Source organism: Rhipicephalus sanguineus, chromosome 5, assembly GCF_013339695.2.
Source record: "Rhipicephalus sanguineus isolate Rsan-2018 chromosome 5, BIME_Rsan_1.4, whole genome shotgun sequence".
NCBI lineage: Eukaryota > Metazoa > Arthropoda > Arachnida > Ixodida > Ixodidae > Rhipicephalus > Rhipicephalus sanguineus.
The window spans coordinates 7,086,997-7,110,125 of NC_051180.1; the positions used below are offsets into that span (position 1 = coordinate 7,086,997).

General features: G+C 44.4%; 1 protein-coding gene across 1 annotated transcript in view; it reads right to left on the minus strand.

The window, feature by feature from the left end:
• Window positions 1-23,129, minus strand: part of LOC119393086 (polyglutamylase complex subunit TTLL1) — a 47,584-nt gene that overhangs the window by 22,418 nt on the left and 2,037 nt on the right. The window contains exons 3-6 of the mRNA XM_037659908.2: window positions 8,668-8,876; window positions 7,403-7,463; window positions 5,609-5,734; window positions 4,101-4,203 (exon numbers count right to left, since the gene is read on the minus strand). Coding sequence (XP_037515836.2) covers window positions 4,101-4,203; window positions 5,609-5,734; window positions 7,403-7,463; window positions 8,668-8,876 — 499 coding nt within the window. The remainder of the gene's footprint in view (window positions 1-4,100; window positions 4,204-5,608; window positions 5,735-7,402; window positions 7,464-8,667; window positions 8,877-23,129) is intronic.

Consider the following 23,129-nt stretch of genomic DNA (forward strand, 5'->3'; position numbering starts at 1 on the left):
GGCTCGCCGCCAAGACCCTGCGGTGAGAGCTCGCGAGGCCGAAGAGAGACGCCAGCGCCGACAGCAAGCACAAGCCACTACCAGCACCGAGGCACAAATCCATTGTACTAAAAGGAAAACGTTCCCCCGAGCTTATGTGATCCGTAAAAAAGCTCTTGAACAAAATGTATACACTGCATCAATATGTAAATTTGTGTATATAGTGCATCGATATGTAAATTGTAAACATTGTGTATATAGCAGCGCGGAGAGCTCACAATGCAGTAGCAGCGCGGGCTCGCCGCCAAGACCCTGCGGTGAGAGCTCGCGAGGCCGAAGAGAGACGCCAGCGCCGACAGCAAGCACAAGCCACTACCAGCACCGAGGCACAAATCCATTGTACTAAAAGGAAAACGTTCCCCCGAGCTTATGTGATCCGTAAAAAAGCTCTTGAACAAAATGTATACACTGCATCAATATGTAAATTTGTGTATATAGTGCATCGATATGAAAATTGTAAACATTGTGTATATAATGTGTATATATAATCACACCACAACAACTCTCGCGTCACTTCTTTATATTATGATGATTGAGCAGATGTACACAGGATTCACGGTTTACCGGATTTAACCTCCGGAGCAAGCTCCTTCATCATCACTCACTTCGTTGATATGATGGGATCTTTTTTCTGATTGTGCTATGTGATAGTCGCTTGTGCTGACCCCTCTTTGTGCGCATATCTGGAAGCACTTATATTTGGGTGATGTGAGGAAAATAAACTAGTTGAAAGTCTGGCTCCCTATCCTGTTTTCTCTTGTTTTCTTGCTTGCCATAGTTGCACCACAGATGTTTCATTAAGCTATGTGCATACCAACTCGCCCAACGTCACACTCTGCTAAAGTGAGAGAGATCGAACGGCGCGCGTTGCCTATGGAAACGCTCTTAATGCGATGAACACTGAACTACCAGCTCGCGAGGAACGAAAACGCGCCCTCGCCCGCGAGAGACAACGCCGACGCAGACAGCAGGTCTCTATGTCTAATCTTTTTTCTGTCTCTCATTACCCGTTAGCAGTGATATTGCTGTCGGAAATACCGGCGCACACTGCATGCTTCGTCCCTCCACAGGTTTCACGTTAGTGGAGCTGAAACACCCTTCCCTACATGCCTCGCCCCTCCCCAAATTCTTTATGTTTTAAAGAGCCCCAAAACCACCAACAGATGCTCCTGTGCTCCTCTCCGTGCCTTTCCTCTATTGACAACAGCCGTCATGACGTCACCTGTAGGATTAGGTGACGTCGCGAGCAAGAGACGCTGTCAGTGGGCTTACAAGAGCCCGTTTCCTGCTAGCAGATGCGCGCGCTTCTTGCGTTTTCACCTCAAACGCTCAGGCAGGTCAGTCGGAGAGGTGGACAGATGAGCCGACGAATGCAGCCTAGCGAAGGAAAGAGCGAAACGAAAACACACGTGCAACTCCGCCAGCGTTCGTTGTAGACTCGTGCACAACTGCAACGCCGCAGCTAAATTTCGACCTCTCGGTGGTTTAGGGGCCCTTTAACACGAAAGTGTTTTATGCCGAGGTCCACCACGGCTCCCCTGACGTATTTCCGTCACGGATATGACGTTGTAAATTATAAAGACTAACAGATGGCAAAGAAAAAACTAGAAGAAAAAGTTCCGTCACCGAGAGTCTAACTTACGACCCCTCGCTCCGCGAAACGATTAGGCCCCAGATGGCACGTTCTTCGCCATGCTAACGGCGAGCTACTTATATACACCATTTTCCGGTGGCGGTACTCAGAGATCGGTGGTACATCAGCGTCTTTTTGTTATCACTAGCGAGATGGCGCGAAGGGCTCGAAGAGCGCGCTTTAAAGATCGCCGCCCCAAGCGTCGCGATGAGTGCGCGCCTATACAGGGCGTGGTCGCTCGTGCGGGCGCTTATCTCGTGATGGCGGTGGTTCGTACGCTTTGTGCTCTCAGCGCAAGTTTGCGTTGAGAGCACGAAGGTCACTTCGCTCGCTGCAGCGGCCGCTTTTGCGAAAGGAGCGCGCTGCTTACAAAAAAAATTAAGTTACAACTGTGACAGTTCGCGCTCATCCTGTTTATGTTCGTTCCGTGCGTCCTTTCTGCTTGAGCAGCGCGTTGCAATTTTCGAGCTGCTTGCCGTTCTTCGCGTGACATTACAATTTGTTGCTATAGCATTCATTCCTTCGCCCTTTGGGCGAAAGAATGCCCAACAAACGCTCAACTACGTCTGTGAAGACACGTTTTACTTTCGTGTTATACTGATTCCTATGACAGAGGGACCAGCCATGTTTTCTTTTTGTTTTAGCAAGTCGATTACAGCGGTGTAGCTAGATTCCCAGTATGGGCTATTTTTTCGCGATTGTATCGACGCTCCCTAAGTCTTGTGTTCATACATCTCGAAGTTTATCCGATATATTGCTTTCCGCAAGTTAGTGGAATTATACACTACTTCGACGTACCCGCCGTGGTTGCTTAGCACGTAAGGTGCTGCGCTACTAAGCTCGAGGACGAGGGCTCGATTCCCGGCCACGGCGGCCGCATTTCGATGGAAGTGAAATGCAGGGAGCACACGTGCACTTAGATTTAGGTGCACGTTAAAGACCCCAGGTGGTCGAAATTTCCGGAGCCTCTGTCATAATCATATCGTGATTTTGCGAGGTAAAACCTTAACAATTTACTTGGACGTTACACTCGGCGAACTCCCGCGCATGTTTTATTTTACATCTCTTGCATTCTCGGGTTTTATTTGCATTGTTAATCTTCTAACACAGACTTATCAGCTTTTGGGGTACTGAAAATAGAGCAGGTATATGGACACCACGTATGTGCGCCCCAAGCAACGCATCGTTCAACATATAGCAGCTAGCGACAAGGCTGCCTGCGCTGAAGCTGGCCCAGCTTTTCGTGCACCTGAGAATGGCCACTCTTCCTTCGTCGTCAAACGATGGACCCCGATGGCGTGACACGTCACTTAAAGTGACTCATTCGCTCACATCGAAAGAAAAAAAATTCCCCGACAATTACGCACTGCCTATTGCGAATTCGTAGCGCAGCTTCGCGTTGGGGCAAGGCCAACTGTGTTCGAAGTTTTGGCTTTCCGCAACGCCATAAATCATAATTTTTGTGTAGTAGGACAGCACGCCATTATTCGTCTTTCTGCGCACAAGAGAGGTACCCGCTACACATCTGTAAATTATTATGTGAACTTTGTTGATGCAGCATGTCGCTGATGACGATGAATAATTATGGCTGAGCACTTTGCAGTGTGTGGGAAGCATTAAACCACACACTCGTTGCGCAATTAATGTTGTGTGATGTCTGGTTGTTATTTTACTCTTCTACCACGCTATATTACATAGGTTAACGCGATTCCTTGCCCGACATGACGCTTGTGTCGGGTCTTTTTGCAATTGAGTGTCAAGCAACAGCGTGGCTCTGCGGTAGAATACCCGACTCCATCGCAGAGAGCCCGGGTTCAAATCCCATTCAATCCGGGGTATTTTTTTTCTCATTTTATATTTTCATAAATATCGGTTACTTTTTCATGTCTGTCGGTGACGCCAGCGACGGCAACGCCGCTAAACGCAGGAACGGGCGGCTAAGAGCTGCGCTCTAAAAGGCGGATCCTCTGCACGTGCAGCCGCCGCAGTGAGTCAAAATATACAGAACGAGAGAGCACAGTGCAGATGAGCAGAATGACTGTTCCTCCTTCAGTGCCTGTCGTTTCAACTGCTCATGGGCTTTAGCGAAAATGAGACAAGCGACGTCCCAGCTTTTCTAATGTACTTGGCACTTCCACGAACTTTTTTCTGCCACCACGGAGCATTATTTTCGCGAAAAAGAAGCAATTTTTCACACGAACAGTTCGAGAAACAACCCATTTTGCGGGCCAATAATGTTTTTTTTTTTTGGCAGTAGACTATTTCGTTGTACTTCTTTTCGAATTTCACAGCAAGATGTCTTGGGAGCACCTTCGTAGCGGCGGAATACCGATTCCGAGTATTTTGTGCACCGTACAGTTCTGGTTTTGAAATGCGTACTGAAATGCCTTTCTTTGCGCGATACTCGTATGTGAAATGTCTGACGTACCCCGTGTCTCTGGACAGAGACGTTGGTGAGGTGCACGAACGGGTTGTCGAGTCCCTTTGTTCGGTAGTGCAGCTGGCAGAAGCGGCAGAAACCCTTCCGGTACCTGTGTGCCGACGATTCAGAAGACACATACCCGACTACAGATAACTCAAGAAATATTAATGGCCGTGTGAACAAGGCGGCACATATTTGAGGACCCGGGTTGTTATAGTGCCGCAGGTCCTAAAACTATACAGTCACTGCAATGTAATCTACAATACGTTTAAGTAAATGGCAATGTATATATACTTCCTCATCCTAGAGAGATTTGGAGTGCATTTTGTGAACACGTGATCATTGATTGTATTTTCTTTTTTTTTCTTCACAATGGCGGTAAATCGGGCTAGTTGGTTGCTCATGATCGTAAAATAACAGCGCAAAGTACGACGGACGAACACACAGAGACAAACGAGCGCTTCGTTGTTTATCATCAATTCTGTGTGCCTACTTCTTTCTTCTGATGTATGTTTTCTCTTAGCATCTATATTTACTGCGAAAACATTTATGTAAGTTATACAGTCGAACCCGCCGATATCGAACTCGCAAAAAAGGGGGATTAGTTCGATATGTCGAATAACTCGATATACAACTTTTAATGAAATTATTGTACTTGCAATGCCAATTTCCGGGCACAAGTTGGCTTCACGGCAGTGTCTCACGATAATGTAAGGAAAGCGCCTTGACGGCTACACGCAGGGGCAGGTTATACGCGAGAAAATACGGTGAAAATCGATGTAAATAGCGCGTCAAGATCTCCATAGGCAACTGTGCGTACTCGTTGGGCGCCGGAAGCGTCTCGTCTGCATTGGCCCTAAGTCCGGCCTTGTTTTCCAATATCTCCGTGAGCGTGCTCTCTGGGATGCTGTACGCAGCGGCGACGTAAGGCTTTTACCAAAATTCGACCGTATTGATTATCGCCAGCTTTGCGGAGGATAGCACGTTCATCTGTTCTACGGCACTCATCGCGTTAGCAAACGAGCGGACGTCGAGCCGCAACGACGAGGAATCGTGAAAGCACGCGGTGGCAAAAAGCGCGGGAGTTTCTACTCGCGCCGCGCCCTCCTTCTGGTCTCCCATGTCCCCTTTCGTGAGGAAAATACAAACGTTTCTGAGGGAAAGCCAATTTTTGGGGGCATTTCATGATGTTCGATATATCAAGTGTTCCGGCTGTTTTTTTCGATGTAGCCGTACATTTTCCTGTGTATTCACGTTAAAGCATTGTCGTGATCGAAAATAGTTCGATATAACGGATAATTCGATTTATCCCAGTTCGATATCGTCGGATTCGACTGCACTGATTGCATAACACCATTACTATTTTTGATTCGCCATGGTCGCCTTGTTACGGACCATCTGCCCAGTCAAGCTCTCTTCTGACAGCCTATGGTGCTCTAGTGCTTCTGGAAATAATTCCGTGTTGCATTGTAAGTAACCTGCAATACCCTCGAGGAATTAGTCTGGCTGCTCACAGGTATGCGCGCAGAGGCTGGAAGAAAGTGACCAGCACGTAGAGGCGCAGATCGAACTTCCGCCCTCCGACCAGCAGCGGGGGATGCACGTAGCGGCAGACCACGTGCGGCTGCTCCCTCTCCCAGCTGGTTCAAAGGAGGAGGAGGAGGAAACAGTCAGTTCGACGAAGGGATAAAAAACCGCACGTGGTTATGGAGCCATCTGAGTCAATACACGAACAGCATGCACGCTGGAGATCGCTTACTGTTTAAGGCGTTCTACTCCAGAGGAACATTTGTACGAATCCCGCTGAAATTGGAATTTTTCTTGGCGTATTCGGCGCCACGCGGGCTTCATCAAAGCGTTGTACACATGCTCGTGTTTGCCGCGCGTCTTTGTTGCTTTTTTCGTTACAGCGCACAAAGCTCGCTTGTGTAATCTTTTTATTTTTTTTGGTTCGTCCCATGTCGTCAGAGATGGCAAAATTTTTCTTTGGCACTTTGAGCGTTTCTATCTATCTATCTATCTATCTATCTATCTATCTATCTATCTATCTATCTATCTATCTATCTATCTATCTATCTATCTATCTATCTATCTATCTATCTATCTATCTATCTATCTATCTATCTATCTATCTATCTATCTATCTATCTATCTATATCTATCTATCTATCTATCTATCTATCTATCTATCTATCTATCTATCTATCTATCTATCTATCTATCTATCTATCCGCCTACGTCGGCGTGTTCTCATGATCGCCTCCTTAACTTGGTGTAGAGCAAAATCGGCATGGGAGGGTAAGAGGATTTGACGAATACGACTGTCGGGTCATGACATGAATAACAGGAAAACCATGTCGCGTACGTCGTCAAACACTTTCCACAGGACACGTGTGGCACATACCCGTTTACCAAGGGCCCCGGTGTACGGGTATGCGCCACAGATGTTTGACAGTTTACATCTACTCAGGAACGGCAAGATCAGACATTGGTAATTTAAATGAGAGAGCCTTATAAAAAAACCGACATCGGCAGCGTTGACCCGACGAATGGAAAGAATAATAATTAGGATCCCAGCAGGAATCAAACCCAAGCGTTCTGCGCGGCAATCATGTATTCTACCACAGAGCCACGCCAGGTCTATAAACTGGTTTGGAAAAACAACCTATGCAGGCGTAATGGTGGTGCAACGTCAGTTGTGGTTGTGGTGCTGGCTATCTAATTTTACAAGAAAGCAATAAACACTACATATGTACTCTTACGATATAGGCGTCATATCAAATTAACGTGTGTGGTTTCAGTGTTAGCTCCGCTTTTAGAGCAGTCTAATAAACATTACATTTGTATTCCTATGATTCAGAAAGCTATATTGAAGCATTGCTCGAGCCCGGAGGAATACATTGACGAAGGTTACGGACGATAGCCACATGATTGGACCATAAATTGCACTTAGTTTCGATAATACTGACGTACGTACTCTAAGGTGAGGGCTGACGCTACATCGCAGCGTAAGTTACTCTTTAAACGGCAGTGTTGTCGACGTGCCTGGTAAGCCCACGATGTGCACACAGCTACTACACTTACAAAAACACCTCGATCCACCTCGTGACTCTTGGCTCAAAGCCATAAAGTACAGCATAGAAGTACTCGCTGACTGCTTCGCATTAAACCGATTCCCAAAACGCGTGGGATCTGCCGAATTTTCACGTTTGATAAGTAATAAAACTATTTTGAAATAGCGTTAACAAAAGTAGCGCTGGGTCAGATGTGCTACAAAAGCATCTGGCCCACAGTAATTAGCAGCGTACCTGTTGATTAGTGCTTTCACTTGCGATGGCCTGTCCACCAGCTTGATCCCGATACCCTGTGCTGATGGGAAAAGAAGATTAATTCGTGGTCATCAACTATTCCGCCGCTAAAGAGCAATGCTGTTACCGCGTAGCGTGTGTGCTGGACAGGAGTGTGAAATGTTCCTACCGATAACTGGCAAAAGCAAGAGAAGGTTTAATGATTCATTCTATATTTATGAAACGACCTGAGAGCCAATTGATGTGCGACCTTTTTTTTTTTCTTTTAGTGGACCAGAGAGCTTACCGGTCCGGTTGTCTATAATCATGAAGCGGTAATGCGGAAAACATCGTGAAATTCCTTTTATCTGAACCCTTCCACCTGCAGGGCCGACGAAGTCGTACACGGGACACATGCCGCAAGCAGTGACAGGTGAGCGCAATGGTGGTTCGTGTTCATGCGCAGCGGTTCGCTGCGAGTGCACCGCGGCTCGACATGGTTTTGCTACAGTGGCCGCTACTCAGCGTTAGCTCCTTTTACTTCGTAAGAACAAAGCGGGGAAGCCTAATGAATGTACAGACTGTAATTTTAAGCAAGAATTATTGTGCGCGTGAAATATCAAACCCTGCTTGATATTGGTGGAGGGGGAAGTTAGATTACGCACGTGCGGTCGCACTCTCGCGTGCTGCCACTTGGAGAGTAGGGAGTGACTTTTCCGTGAAACCCGTTTTAATTTGCCGTGCAAGCCACAATGCAGCGCTTGATGGAACAAAGGATTGCCATCAAGCTTTGTCATCAAGCCAGGACGAATTTTTCGGCAGCTAGGCTTTCTTTCTGAGAAATCCCTTCCTTGTGGCTTCGTGCTAAAAACTGGTGGTTGTGAATTTCCCTCTCTTAAATGTTTGTGCGGTAGCTGTGATTAACCTTGCGGGTTCCTAGAACGTTTATGAAACCATACTTGCGGTTATCCTGATCCATCGCTTAGCGGTATGTCGTCACCCAGCACGTGTGCGTCTTCCCATCAGAGGAGTCGCGCGATGCGTGGTTGCTGCTAGAGGGCTTGAACAATTCTGGCTACAAACTTGGCATATTATTGCGACGGTCGCCCTTAACAAAGCTGGCCCGGAGGTACTCGCTTTCTTCGGTCTATCTATATAACGAGCAACGAGGAATCGATGGACAAGTAATGCGTCGCTTGAACCAGCGCGCCTTGATAAGGACACTCGTCGTCGGCACTCCCTGTTCACCGTTCTGCGTTGTTTGTATTACTATTAACAGCACTTGCCTTTCCCGCAAGGCTTGACGATCCAGAGGCCCCCGACTCGCTTGTACTCATCCACAAACATGTTGTAGTCTCGGGGTAGGACGTATGTCGACGGCACAATTGCCGCCGGCTGCTGGCTTTTCCCGCGCTGGCGCTGGTAACGCTGCATGTGCCTTGCCAACAGGTCTTTGCGCGTCAACTCGTAGTGCGTCGAGAAGTGGTTCACACGCCTGCATGGCGAGACACAATACTATCTTTGCTGGCTGCAAGGCGAGTGCCTCACCAACTCCGGGCAGTAAAATGCGCCGAAGACGCCGCCACCTCCCCGTGAAATATCCAATTTCATTATGTGAGGTTCTCTTTGTCGAGCACTGTCAGTTGCCCTTACCTGCATGCGCTGGAGCATACAACGCCAGAAATTATAAATGCTGTTATCTCACTGAGATAAATGCTGTTATCTCACACGTGATTGGAGCAGTTGTCTGCGACCGCGCGTCTGAGCGACAGGTAGAAAGCGTAATTTTCGAAGACGGTATTTTTGCTCACATCAAAATGGCGGCGCTGCATTGACACTGCATCTTCACTGCGAAGCTGCAAAGAGAGTGTCAGTTGAACTCTTTCGCAGCCTTTCTGTGGCCAGGACCGGTAGCTTTACTACCGGTCTGGCTGTGACGTCACGTCTAATCCCGCTCTTCTGAATGCGCACCCCCCAAGATCTGGCTGTGACGTTGCTTCTCATTCTTTATTCTATTCTTTATTCTCACATATCCCCGCTTTGCCTCGAGGCGTAACAGCAGGGGCGTTACAGAGTTGAAAAAAAAATACATTTTCATTGGTACTGGACACTTGCTCAGATGTCAAACAATTCCATTGGTTAATAGTTTTAACAAAAAACGAATTTGCATACAGGTTCGTCCTGGCCCGGCGTGGCTTTATTTTGTGTTCATGGTCTGTGCGTTCAGAAATATAATCTGGCTTTCTTAAGTAAATGTCACCGTCTATTCCCGTTTTTTATGAAATATCTGGTATAAAAGCTTCAGACGCAATTTTTTACGACGGTACGACAGTGACTCCCAGTTTAACTCCATTTTCATTTCGTACAACTGTGATTTTTTTCCATACCACCCAAGACAAACCTGGCTGCTCTGTTTTGAATTCTTTCTAATTTATTAATCAAACCTACTTGTGATGGGTCCCAAAGAGTAAAGGCACATTCTAAAATTGGTCGAATGCAAGTGAGGTAAGCTGTGCTTCTAAGGCTAGAAACTGCACACCTCAAATTCCTTTGGATGTAATTCAGTGCTACTGCGGCTTTGGAAACGACATAATCTACATGCGCATTCCAGGAACAATCATGCGACAGTAACACTCCCAAATATTTGTACTTGCATTTTTTGTCTAAAAACTTTCACCTAAATGATAATTTGCATCAATTATTTTTTTTCTTCTTTGTAAAACACACATGGACGCACTTATTCGTGTTTCACTTCATTTGCCACTTAAGACACCATTGATGAATACGTTCAAGATCAGCCTGTAATTCAACGACATCATGTTCATTCTAGATTTTTCTCTAAACAATGCAATCATCAGCAAAGAGCGGTATACTTGAGCTTATGCCTACGTTAATGTCATTAATAAAAATTATGAATAGCAAAGGCCCCAACACAGATACCTGTGGACGCCTGTCGTGACCTCAAGAAAATCCGATTTAATGCCATTCAAGACAACACATTGGCGGCGTTGTGCCAGGTGATTCTCGATCCAATTAAAAATTCTTTCATCTATGTTAAGTATTCGTAATTTTTCAAGGAGCAGAGGATGGGAAACAGTGTCGAAGGCTTTGCTGAAGTCTAAAAAGATGCAGTCAGTTTGCCCACCTAAATCAATTGCAGATACTAGGTCGTTATAGAACTCAAGAAGCTGGGTCGTACATGAAAAGCCTTTACAAAAACCGTGTTGAGCCTTCGTTATTAACTCGTAATCCATCAAATACTTCATTATAGCTTTGTATATTATGTGTTCAATAATCTTACACGATATCGATGTGAGATAGGTCTATAATTTGTGACGTCTTTTTTGTAACCTCCTTTGTGAATCGGGAATTTACTACCTTCCAGTCTTGCGGCAACTACCAGTACATGATGATTTTTCAAAGATCAGATAAAGGTAAAGCGCAATGGGGTGAGCGCACTGTTTCAGAACTCTTGTAGAGACACCATCAGGACCGGTAGCTTTACTTCTGTCGAGATTCCCCAGCAAGGCCTCAATGCCACTAACACTAATTTCGAGTGGTTGAATAAGAGGAACACAACTGCCTGGCAAGGGTGAGCTCAATGCAGACTTGGGAAGAAAAACTGATTGAAAGTAATTATTTAAGCACTTGGCTTTTTCCGCATCGTCGGAAAGAGTGCGTCCATTGAAAATAAGTTCACTTATGCCAACGGGATCAGACCCACTTCCCTTTAAATACTGCCAGAAAGGTTTAGGATTTAGTCTCAAATTTTCATTTAATCGTTTGAAGAAATGCTGCTTGCATTTTCTGACGCGTCTTTATATTCGCGTGTTAGTTCCTGTAGCTTCCTATAGAACTTTACCTTTCGGTTTTTTTTGTATCTTTTAAGTACGCACCTTCGTTTCTTAATTAGTTTCGAAATACCATAAGACACCGATGGCTTTTTACGCTTCTTAAGCTTATCCAAGTCAATACTCGGTATGAACTGCTCTGAAAGTATGTTTTTAAATATGTTCCACTAGTAATCTACGCTGTGTTCTTCTGCCAAACATTCAAATACAGGCAAATAATCGAGAAGCCTTACTCTCTGAATTACTCTCTGAATTTTTGTTCTAATACCTGCTACAACAACCTGATGGTCGCTAATCCCTGGAATAATATCAACATTACTTACTACATTTGGTGAGTTACAAAGGAGAAGCTCAAGGGTGTGATTAAGTCCTGTGGGTTCCTAAACGTACTGTATCAACAATGTCTTTCATTTCTAGGTTAGTATGGCTGGCATGCAACACCTCGCACCAGTCCTTTTTCCATTCTAGATCGGGTAAATTGATCTGGTAATCATTTAGTTATGCGCATTTCGTGTGCTTACAAGCAGTCATGGGCACGTTACCAGTAAAAAGTAACAGTGTTTCAGTTACAGTTACCTAAGTCAAGAAAAGTAACTCTGTTACAGTTACCGTTACAGACTTTCGAAAAGTAACCTGTTACAGTTACTGTGAAAAAGTAACGTCGTTACTTTTTCGTTACTATGTAAAAGAAGTGATAGATCTAAAAACAAATGATGTAATTTGTGTTACAAAAACATACGAAGGCATGCGGGTAGTCAAAACGTGGTAAAACCCTAGACGGAGGAAACCTAAAGGGGGGGGGGGGGGCTAACACAAGCAATCGTTGTGTACGCCTTATTTTGTCGCATCAATAAACGTCCTAGGCAGAGCTGGGCAAAGATACTTTGAAATTGTATCGCGATACGATACAAGATACTAAGGCAAGAAGTATTTGAGATACAGATGCAAGATACGACAACGCTGATTGTATCCGATACGATACATTCCAATTGTATCTTAAGATACTTCGATACATTCGGAAATTTGTTATTATAAATCGGTACTTACGGTAATGCAGCACTAAACGCCGATGCACAAGAATGTTCGCTTGAATGTTTATTAGCTGCGACCATTTTTGTTTTATTTGAATGAAATATCTGTTAGTATCGCCAAAGTTTTGTATTTCTTGCTGAAGGTATATTTCTTTTGTTCCGAAACAACTTATTAGGGTTGCTTTAGCTGCTTACCATGACAGCTCTTTATACACTTCGCTGATAAGGGTTTTTGCCTGGCGCTTTTGTAATTGAGTGGAGTCGATGCTCTGCTTGCCGACCAGCTAGCGGGCTGCCATCTTCAATAAGATGCCTTCGTTCAATGGTGTAAATACCGTCGTCAAGTTCTACCTTTCCCGTAAGCATATTACGGTTTTCGCAATATCCGATCACCGGACATGTGTACATCAGCGAGAACATTGGTAGCCACATTCTTTGCGACGTATCTTGTTTACGTAGAGGACATAAAACTGCAATTACTTTTATATTCTACTTATCTGCTGGCGTAAAGCCTTTGTTAGCGACGTACTGAGTAATGCGCGATCTTCTAACAATTTCTCTTTTATGAAAGAACATCTGCAGCCCAGACAACGTGTCAGACGTGTTCTATAGTTGCATGAAGTGCCGCAGGACACCGCCGCTATTCACACTATATTGCCACTTAAGCTCCGATTACCTGGTGATTAGTAACAGTAAAAATATTTAGAAAAGACTAAGACAGAAAAACAAACATAACTAAGTAAAATAGAAAAGCGTTTATGTATGAAACGCAGCGAATAGGTATAGGAACACGATAAAGGCGGTATTCCCAAGAGCTAATAATAATTGTTGAGTTTAACGTCGGAAGAACAACGATACGATAATGATAGACGCCATAGTGGAGGGCTCCGGAAATTTCGACCACGTGGTGTTATAAAACTTGAATATAAGCACACGGGCATCGAATTGCGGCCACCGCGACCTACGAGTTAGCAGTCAAGCACCATAACCACTATATAGACCACCGCGGCGAGTAACCCCTAACAGCCATGACAATTAGGCATTTAAGCTAAGACAACAGAAAATTCAGTGCTTATGTAAAATAGCGTAAACCGACTCGCTGAGACGCTAATTAGAAAAACGGATCATTTCGTATAACAATGTTTGTCCAATCCCTTTGCTAACAACTTTGAGACGGCTCCTAATAATTTTCGTTATTATAATGAGAACTCAATTTCGCTATTTCGCGAAACTCAATTTCGCAGCAGTAGGCAGAACTTTTGTTACTGTATACTCTAAGCGCGCGCAAATTATTAAATATTTGTTCTCAACGTCGCCTTGACGTAACAGTAAACGTAAGTAGGATATAAGTCTGTAGACAGGAGCAGAAATAATGTAGACAGCTAAAAGTAAGAATAAAGGAGAGATCTTACGTTGCCAGCACGTTAATGACATATTGCCGTAAGCAGACCCGAAAAAAGCAATACAGAGACATTGGTAATGCATGGGATGGAAAGGGACAGCTTAGAAAGAAGTGCTAACAATCCAATTATGATTTTGTAAACTCATTGAATTATTTATTATTTGTTTGGTTTGAATACATAGAAAACACGAATACACAGAGCAAATAGGAACAGGCTGACAACTGCCACCTAAAGGGGCACAACGCCTGCCTGCTCATTTGGGAAAGGGGAAACATAGAGGAAAGGAAGATAGGGGGGAAAGAAAGAGGAAAGAAAATAGGAAAGAAAAACACAAATACACAAACAAAAACACAAAAACACAGACGTAAACACAATTAAGTGGTCACATGGAAAAATCTCTATAAGGGAAATCCGGCATCGGTACCGGTGGTGCTATAACTGTTAGAATCTTATTTGCATATAAGTCAATCTCATTGCATGTAAGTCAAACTTTCATCGACGAAGTCCTTCAAATCGCCGATGTGTGAAAGCCACGAGACACAAAGCAATCCCTTTTCTTGCATTCTTCAGACTTCGTAACGACGCACAACGCAAGAGAAACTTCGATAACGACACTATACAGCGGCATCAGAATTTGTGCAAAGGACATTGCACGCACTGGAGTACGCGGCACAGGATAGTAGCTAGGAGCCAAGTGCCATAGCACTGACACAACTAAAAAAAAAAAGAAACCGTGAAAACAAAATGTCGTCTGGGCACAGACGTTCGCGCGTTTGTCGAGACGACGCGAGCGCCACCACGTGACTCTGCTCCCTCAATAGGGACGCTCAAAGCTCACCACCTGCCCTCGCTGGAAAACTCTGGCGAAAAGATAAAATAATGTCATTGTCTTTAGTTTTAATCTGGTGGCTTAGTGGGAGCAGTATCAGCTTGAGAAGCGGAGCTCAACCAACGTTTATATAGTTTCGAACCGCGGTGTTGCGATCGCAGTATCTTGTATCTTAAGATACACGATACATTCTTCAATGTATCAGAAATACAGATACTGATACACGTCTTGCGAGACGTATCGCGATACAGATACAAGATAACCAAAAAGTATCTAAGATAGTATCGAAGATACATGTATCTTCGATACTGCCCAGCACTGGTCCTAGGATACAGTAAATGGAAAACGTGGTTGATGCACTGGAACGACAGCAGTATTCTAGGGCGCTTGTTAAGGTTACCCAGAAATGCACGCGAAGAGGAACAGGGTGTGCGTCACGAGTGAAGACGACGTCCATTGTATGTTCAAGGTGTAACAAACCCTGTTCGGAGAGCTCTGCCTCCGCTGGGCTTACAAACCGTTTTTAAGCCCCGTTATACCTTGGGACATATGTTCGCGAAACCCAGACCACGCACCTGCGGACGATCAGAGCAGGGTTGTATGCATGTACGTACAATGCGGGGATCGCGACGCGGCTTACATCGGCAAAACAGGCAGGAAACAAGGGATGCTGCGAAAGCAACGCATGTAACGAGTTCTAAGACGGTTGAACACTGCTGGACAACAGCGCACAGCTTTGACCTAAGCAATGGGACGCGCTGGCTCGTGAGCGGAGACGGGGGAAGAAAACTCGTGGAATCGTGGTTCAGTCGCCGCAACGCATCGGCTTGCAACAACCTGAGAATGCCACCAGCGTAGTAGGCGAAAGGTCTTTCATTTTGTTAATAATTGTTGTGTCAAATCTGAGCAAACCTTTTACATTCAGTGCCAAAGAGGTTTTAAAAAATTACTTCGCTAGTTCACGGTATTGCTGGTTCTCAGCCGTTGTAGCGCTGCTGCTTTCTGGCCGCCTGTCAAACACGATTAGCTCGGAGCCACGGAGGGAGGAGACTATGCGTTCTATTGCTCCACCGGTACACCAAGAACAGAGCTAGAAGTTCGAGTATATATATATGTATGTATATATATATATATATATATATATATATATATATATATATATATATATATATATATATATATATATATATATATATATATATATATATATATATATACATATATATATATATATCTCTTACAACGAGCATCTCGGGTGCGCGCGCGCCTGCTCGATAGCCCCGCGCTCGTGGCCGCTGCAGCGACCACATAATTTCAAAATTAACGTCTTCAGTGCCGGCGACACCTTTTTCGGTACCTGCTGGCCTTTTAATAAAAAGAAATTCAATCCGGCCTGCATTTTATACACTTGCTGGGCAAGAAGTCGGAATTGCCAATCCTTGCCTAAGGGTCTCATAGGAGGGGCCGTAACTATTAGTGCAACGACATTATGCAACATGTTTTCAATGATTATGAAAGCTGATGTGGAGGAGAATAAGTGAACAAAGTTTAAGAAATATAAAAAATGTTTTTTTTTAATTGTCGTCAGAAGTTTGCATTGTTCGGTGTTTTCTTGAAATTAGCCCGATCGTATCTCTTTACTGAGAAGTTATATAAATATAAGATTCGGCAGTGTGGTAGAAAAGCATGCGAAGAACGTAATGCGGAATTTTTGTCGCTCTGGTACAAGGTTTTTTTGAGATAAGGGCGTTCAAAGTAAAGAAAATAACGTTCCCTGGGCCAATTTTGAGGTTTTTTTTTATAAAAACATCTACACTACACATAAAAACTAAAAATACCTGAGCAGAAGCAAAAACATGCATATATTTAGTTAAAAAAATTTCAGCTACCTAACTTCAATATATTTGGTGCAATTCATAACGAAAGTTGGCCAAAACAGCAGAGCGGATGAGCGCTCCACTCCACCTCTTCGTCATTATTGATTTCCTGTGGTTCGAAAAAAATTTTTGGCGGCAAAACAAATTGCGGATCTCTTCGTTCCACTCATCAGGCAATACTATATAAAATTTTGAAATAAATTTGAGAGGTCGACCAGCCATCGTTTGTTCGATCTTACGTGGAATCACCCATATATATATATATATATATATATATATATATATATATATATATATATATATATATATATATATATATATATATATATATATATATATATATATAGTCGAAACCCGCGATAACGAGATCCCGAGGGAACGAGATTCTCACCGCAACGAAATATTTTCGGAGCACCGACGAACGCCCATAGGAGTCAGTGCATTTCGTAACTCGCGACTGCGAAAGATATTCATACCGCAGTCCCTCATTAACGAAATATTTGAAACACGAGTGCGCAAATAATCTACTCTCGCAACATTAACTACATTCGAAAACTGCTGACATGCATTCATACTACACTTAAAATGTGCAAAACTATCGCTACAGCGCACTTGAGAAGCAGCCGCCCCTATTGTTTACAAAAAAAAACAAAGCTGGCGACAATGATGATGATGATGGCTTGCCGAAACACCTGCTCGTTATCGTGGACTACGTAGCCAAATCCACATTCCTCATTGAGTTTTGTTCGCTGGCTTGGCTCTGTGCTTGGCTTTGTCGGCTTTGCGCACGCGTGGTCGCGTGTGTGGAGCCATTTGTGGAGGTTTTGTTTGGTCGCTTGGTGCAACGTGAGCTGTGTGTTGCGATTGCTTCTTCCGATTTAGCTGCCAGCGAAGATGCCGCTTCCAACGAAAAAGCGGAAGTTCATCTCGCTTGAAGATAAGGCTGCAGTCATCAGTGAGGTGGAAAAGGACAGGAAAAAAAAATGGACATCGCCGAAGAATTCGGCGTTGCGTGCAGCTCGCTGTCCACGATTCTGCGCTGATCCGCGCTGATCCAGCGGAGCTGGAAGAAGGTTCCCCTGTAGGCGCACTTGATGACGGTACTGGTGACAGCGCAGTCCCGCCGTCACTGACCAGTGCATGGGGCGAACTTTGTACCGTTGCAAACGAGATTCCCGATCGAGAGGCATGAAATTGCTGCTTGGTAAGGCCCGCAAAAAACAAACTTACTGAGTTTTGGAAATAAAATATGCTTTTTGTAAATTCCATGTCTTTTCTGCCGCATTCTCGCGCCAACGAAATTCCCGCAAGAGCGAAATTTTGTGCTTTCCCCACCGATTTCGTTATTGCGGGTTTCAACTATATATATATATATATATATATATATATATCTGCCGGAAGACTGTGTGACGAACTGTGTGAGTCATAAGGAAAGCGAAAAAAAATAAAAAATGGAACAAAAAGCGCGGGGGGGGCGGGGGGGGGGGTTGTACGTTTCGCTGAATGATTGTCAGTGGAAGCACGTGGCATTTTAACAATAGTACGTTCGAAATTCCTAGAAGAAGGGCCTAACTCTAGTTGGTTTTCGTTGTGTATGTACCATACCGAATCGATTCAAGAGCCCCCTTACAAACTTTAATACCTGCTGGCCGGAGTGTATTGAACTTGTGAATAAGGCATGACTCTGTATATTTTCTGTCTCTTGGGGACCGGAACTTTGACTGAAGTATGTAAAGTCTGAGATCTTCGAAGTTGTGACCTGCTACATTAAAGTGCTGTGCCACTGCTTTGAGTAACTTCTTCGCCGTGTCCGCTCGATGCCCGTTTAATCTAACATTAAGAGGTTGTCCCGTTTCGCCAATGTACCGTTTTTGACAATATGAACATTCGATCATGTAGATAACGTTTGAACTAGTGCAGGTAAAACAAGATTTTATATGATGGACGTAATCACTTCCGGTGCTTTTAACTATAACGTCATCTTGAAGGTGCTTACAAGTCTTACATCTTGGACGAGAACAAGGTGTTATGTGGGCAGTAGAAGGAGGGTTTACTTTTGCATGCACTAACATGTCCTTAAAATTCCTATTGCGGCGATACGCGACCTTTGGTACTCCGGGAAACGCTTTTCTAAGGTGCTCGTTGCTTGCCAGTATTGGGTAATACTTACGGAGGATATTATTTATGCTTGGCAGCGCATTTGAGTATTTGGTTATAAATGCTGGCGGCTGGTTGGGCTGTGCTACGGGGGCCCTTTGAACTAGTGATGATTTCCTATCTAGTTGACATGCTTCGTTGAAGACCTTCTTTAGAGCATCATGAGGGTAATTTCTTTAAAGTAATGTTTCCTTTAGGTTGCTTAAGTGGTGAACGTAGTCGCTGTCATAGCTACAGATCCTTCTTATACGTCTCGCCTGTCCTACAAATATCCCTTGTTTGCAGTGTCGCGGGTGATGACTAGTGTTCTCTAGGTATTGCTGGCTGTCTGTTGGTTTTCTGTAAAGCGTCGTCTTTAATTTTCCTGCTTCAATAGATACCGTCGTGTCCAGGAAGTTAATTTCACTGGAAGAATGGTGCATGGTGAATTTAATACTACAGTGAAACTTGTTACAGTGGTCAATGAATGCGTTTAGTGTACTTACGCCATGTTCCCATATGATAAATATGTCGTCTATGTAACGGAGATAGGTGGAAGGCTTCACTGGACATGACTCCAACAGCTCCGATTCTAACTGTCCCATAAAAATGTTGGCGTATGTTGGCGCAAAAGGGGTTCCCATACTAGTGCCGAAAGTTTGCAGGTAGTAGGACGAATCAAATTCAAAATAATTTAGCGTCAGGACTAGTTTAAGCAACGATAGGTAAACTTCAGCATTATGTGTTTGCTTGCTTTCTATGAGTGATTTTGAGACCGCTTCAATCCCTTCAGCGATAGGTACATTCGTATACAAGGAGCAGACATCTAATGTTACCAGAATGGCCTGATCCGAGAGTGTTTGTGTTTCGTTAATAGAATCTATTATTCGAAGGAAATGAGGTGTATATTGAACAAAAGACGGTAGGTTAGATGGTATTTTAGATAAATGATGATTTAGAAACGTTGATAGCGACTCAGTAGGTGTATTGTTGTTCGATACTGTAGGCCTGCCCGGGATTTGCGCGATAAGCAGTTCATCTATGGACACCTTATGAATCTTCGGAAGAAGGTAGAAGCGGCCTGCTTGCTTATTTTTAGGCATTAGGAACCGGTGCTCAGAGTGTGTGATTAATTCCCTGGCTAGAAAATCCGTGATCGTGTGTTGTATGCTATTACTATATTCTTGAGTCGGGTCCGAGGCTAATTTTCGATAGTGCGTGTTGTTGCTGAGTTGTCTGATAGCTTCGTTTTTTATATATTTCCATAGGCCAGATTACTATACTCTATTTTATACTGTAGATTACTATACTCTACTATACTCTATTTTTCTATAGGCCAGATTACTATATATAATATAGTAATATGGCACATATAAAAATATAAAAATATAAAAATAGAGAAAAATATAAAAAAGAAGCTATCAGGCAACTCAGCAACAACACGCACTATCGAAAATTATCCTCGGACCCGACCACGGTGTTAGAATAGGTTAGGTGTACCGACGTTCCGCCTCCGCCGCGCAGCCTCCTCGCCGAACATGGGGACGCGCTTCGCGTTTTTTCCGACAGGCTGCGCTGGGTGTATCGAGGCTTCAGGTCAGCCGCTTCAACGGGGGCCGCGTTGCTTACAAAGGTGCATTTGCGACAACTCTTCAACTGCTGGCCGTTCCTTTTTTATCAGGGTAACCGCACATATCAATCTGATTTGAAGGTAAATGCACAACATCAAGAAATTCAGTGGCGGTAGCCAACAGACGGAAATACATAGGAAATATAGCTTCTGCGAACAGCGATAATGAGTTTACAGGTGAACACGAATTTCAAAAATATTTTAGCTCGTGCACAAATAAGGCCACCGTGGCAAATTGGTTGAGGCCGCCGCGACAAACTGGGTTAATAATAACATCTGGTGTTTTACGTCCCAAAACCATGATATGATTATGAGAGACGCCGTAGTGGAGGGCTCCGGAAATTTCGACCATCTGGTGCATTGACATCGCACAGGCCTCTACCATTTCGCCTCAAGCGAAATGCGACCGCCGCGGCCGGAATCGAAGTCGCGACAACGGAACATCGTGCCCGCGACCTTCGGGTCAGCAGCCGAGCACCTTAGCCACTGGTCCACCGTGGCGGACCCGAACTGGGTTAGTCAAAAAGAAAAAGGTATTCCCTGAAAAAGAAAGGGGGGGGGGTGAGGGCGGTTGACGTCTCTCTATATGATGCTTGTAAGAAGAAAGCAACACATTTGACAATGGTAGGTTAGAAATTCCTTTCATGGGTGGTCGTTGTGCATGCACCATATCGCATGGATTCAAGCAGCCGCCCACGGTGTTAGTTGTTCAGCCGCCTTTGCAACGTTTACACGTGCTGGCTGGCGCGTGGTGGTGAACGTTAACGTCCGTTTACCGACCAATCCATCATGAATCACCATGTGCCATTCTGATTCTGCCTCTCCTTATTCGTCACAGACATGTTTGTTGCAGTAGCAGAAGTAGAACTTTGTGCCTTGCTCTGGGTGCACAAACGTGAAATGGTCGTGCCCGTTTCCTTTTCAGCGTCCTAACCATTTGATTTCCAGTTTCTTCTTTCGGGAATGACAGGAATTGAGAGTGACACCAGATTCGGTGACGTCACTCTCTGACCCGTTAAAATAAACACGCCAAACCAGACGAGGCCCCATTCGTGCACATATGTTTGTCAGTCGAAACGCCTGCCGCCTAAATGCTAGCCTATTTGAAATAGCTTATCCTTGTTCATCGTGTCCTTATTTACACAACTTATATTGTCCAGATGGGCAAGAAGTGCTCTTTGCGGCGATGCCTCTCGGGCTACAAATCGTGCACGGAGAAAATTTGCTTTTTCGCTGCTCCGAAGGATAGTGACCGCTTGAAAATGTGGCCACTGCTATTCCACGGAAAAATGGCGAGTTGCAAACAACAGATTTTGTTTGTGAAAAACATTTTGATGCGCGATTTGGCACCAAATCATGGGAAGCGCTATTTAAAAGGAAACGTTCTTGTGAGGAAACATTCTTTCGTATCATTTAGCCGCACCATACAATACTCGAGCTAAAGCAACTTTTTCAGGCAAAAATGTGTAAAATTCGTAGATCGTGCCAATACTGTGATAAAATTCTTGGCGCACCATAACGTATATATCTTGCAGTCTATTTATTTTGAATATGTCAAAGAGCGGCTTCGTAGTCATCGGCCACAAGCTGTCGCCCACTTCATTGCATTCTCTTTCAATCCTGTATTTTCTGACGTGGGAGCGGCGCGTCACCTGCTAGTGCACGCCCCGAAAGACCTAAATAGAGTTATTGTATTTCATTACATCAAAGCATCCGTCTTCTCGCAAATGTTTACGGAATTTGCAAATAAGCGGTTCGTAGTAAAAGATTCTGAAGGCTCACTTGATCTCATATGCGAAATGCCCCTTAACATGACCCCTGCTCTTTATATGATGCTGACCGCAAATACATTAATTAATCTTTCGAGAGCAAATGAAGGGTGAATTCAACACGCGTCACGCAACTGCAGATTTACGTTTGTAGACAAATGCGGGCACGATCGCCTAGGCCACGGTGTTGCCGAGGCCGAAGGTGGTGTTTATGAGCTTCACGCCTCATGCCGAACCGTCATGCATAAAACACTACTAAGTCTTTATATCTAACTTATGTATATGATATTACAATGCAACACAATCCTCACAGGGCCTTGCGATATTGCTAAACACGCTAAAACACCGAATGTTAGAAGCGTCAGGTTTGTGCTGGGTATAGCCAGGTGGCCACCGTCCCGCGCGCGCCTCCTTTCGGCAAGAAAGGGAAAGAGGTCCCCGATTTCTCCTCATTCCAATGCGCCGTCGCTCCACCTAAACTATTCTAACACCGTGGACCCGACTCAAGAATATAGTAATAGCATACGAAGTAGCAATAGTAATAGCATACGAAACGAAGTGCGCGCTATGGTGCGATTACGTTCATATCATAAGTAGCAATCATCGGTGTATTCCTATTGGGTCTACCAACTCTTGACTGTATAGCTTGCCGAGTTATAGGAGTCATGCGTTATGGCAAAAACAGCGCGTAAACGGACGGGACGAAGAAGGGTAACACAGCATACGTAATGTACACATGTAATGCTCATTGCACCGATATAAAAACGGATAGCCAACAATACAGCCATAAATGGCGCTGCCCCCTACATGACGTCTGTAAAGGGTCTTTTTCCAAAGCAGTTTCAAGCACTGCGTGGCTATATGCGGTAGAACGCTTGACTTCCACGCAGAATGCGTGGGTTTGATTCCGGCTTGAGTCGTGATTTTTTTTTTCCTTGCGTCCATTTGGATTTTCCGTTCATCGACAATGCCGTCGACGCCGGCACAGGACTCGCTGTGACATGTTTCTTTAGCGCTGTCGCGTTGATGTAGACTGTGAATCGCCCGTGGTGCATACCGGCATTCAATGGACCGTGGTATGCCGATATGCGCCACACGTGGCTGTGAGAAAGGGTTTCGTGGCGTACGCGACAGCCATGCAACGTTATTCTTGTCATAACCCTTTAATCGTGTTCGTCATACACTTAAGTCCTTCTATGCCAATTTTGGTATATACAAAGTA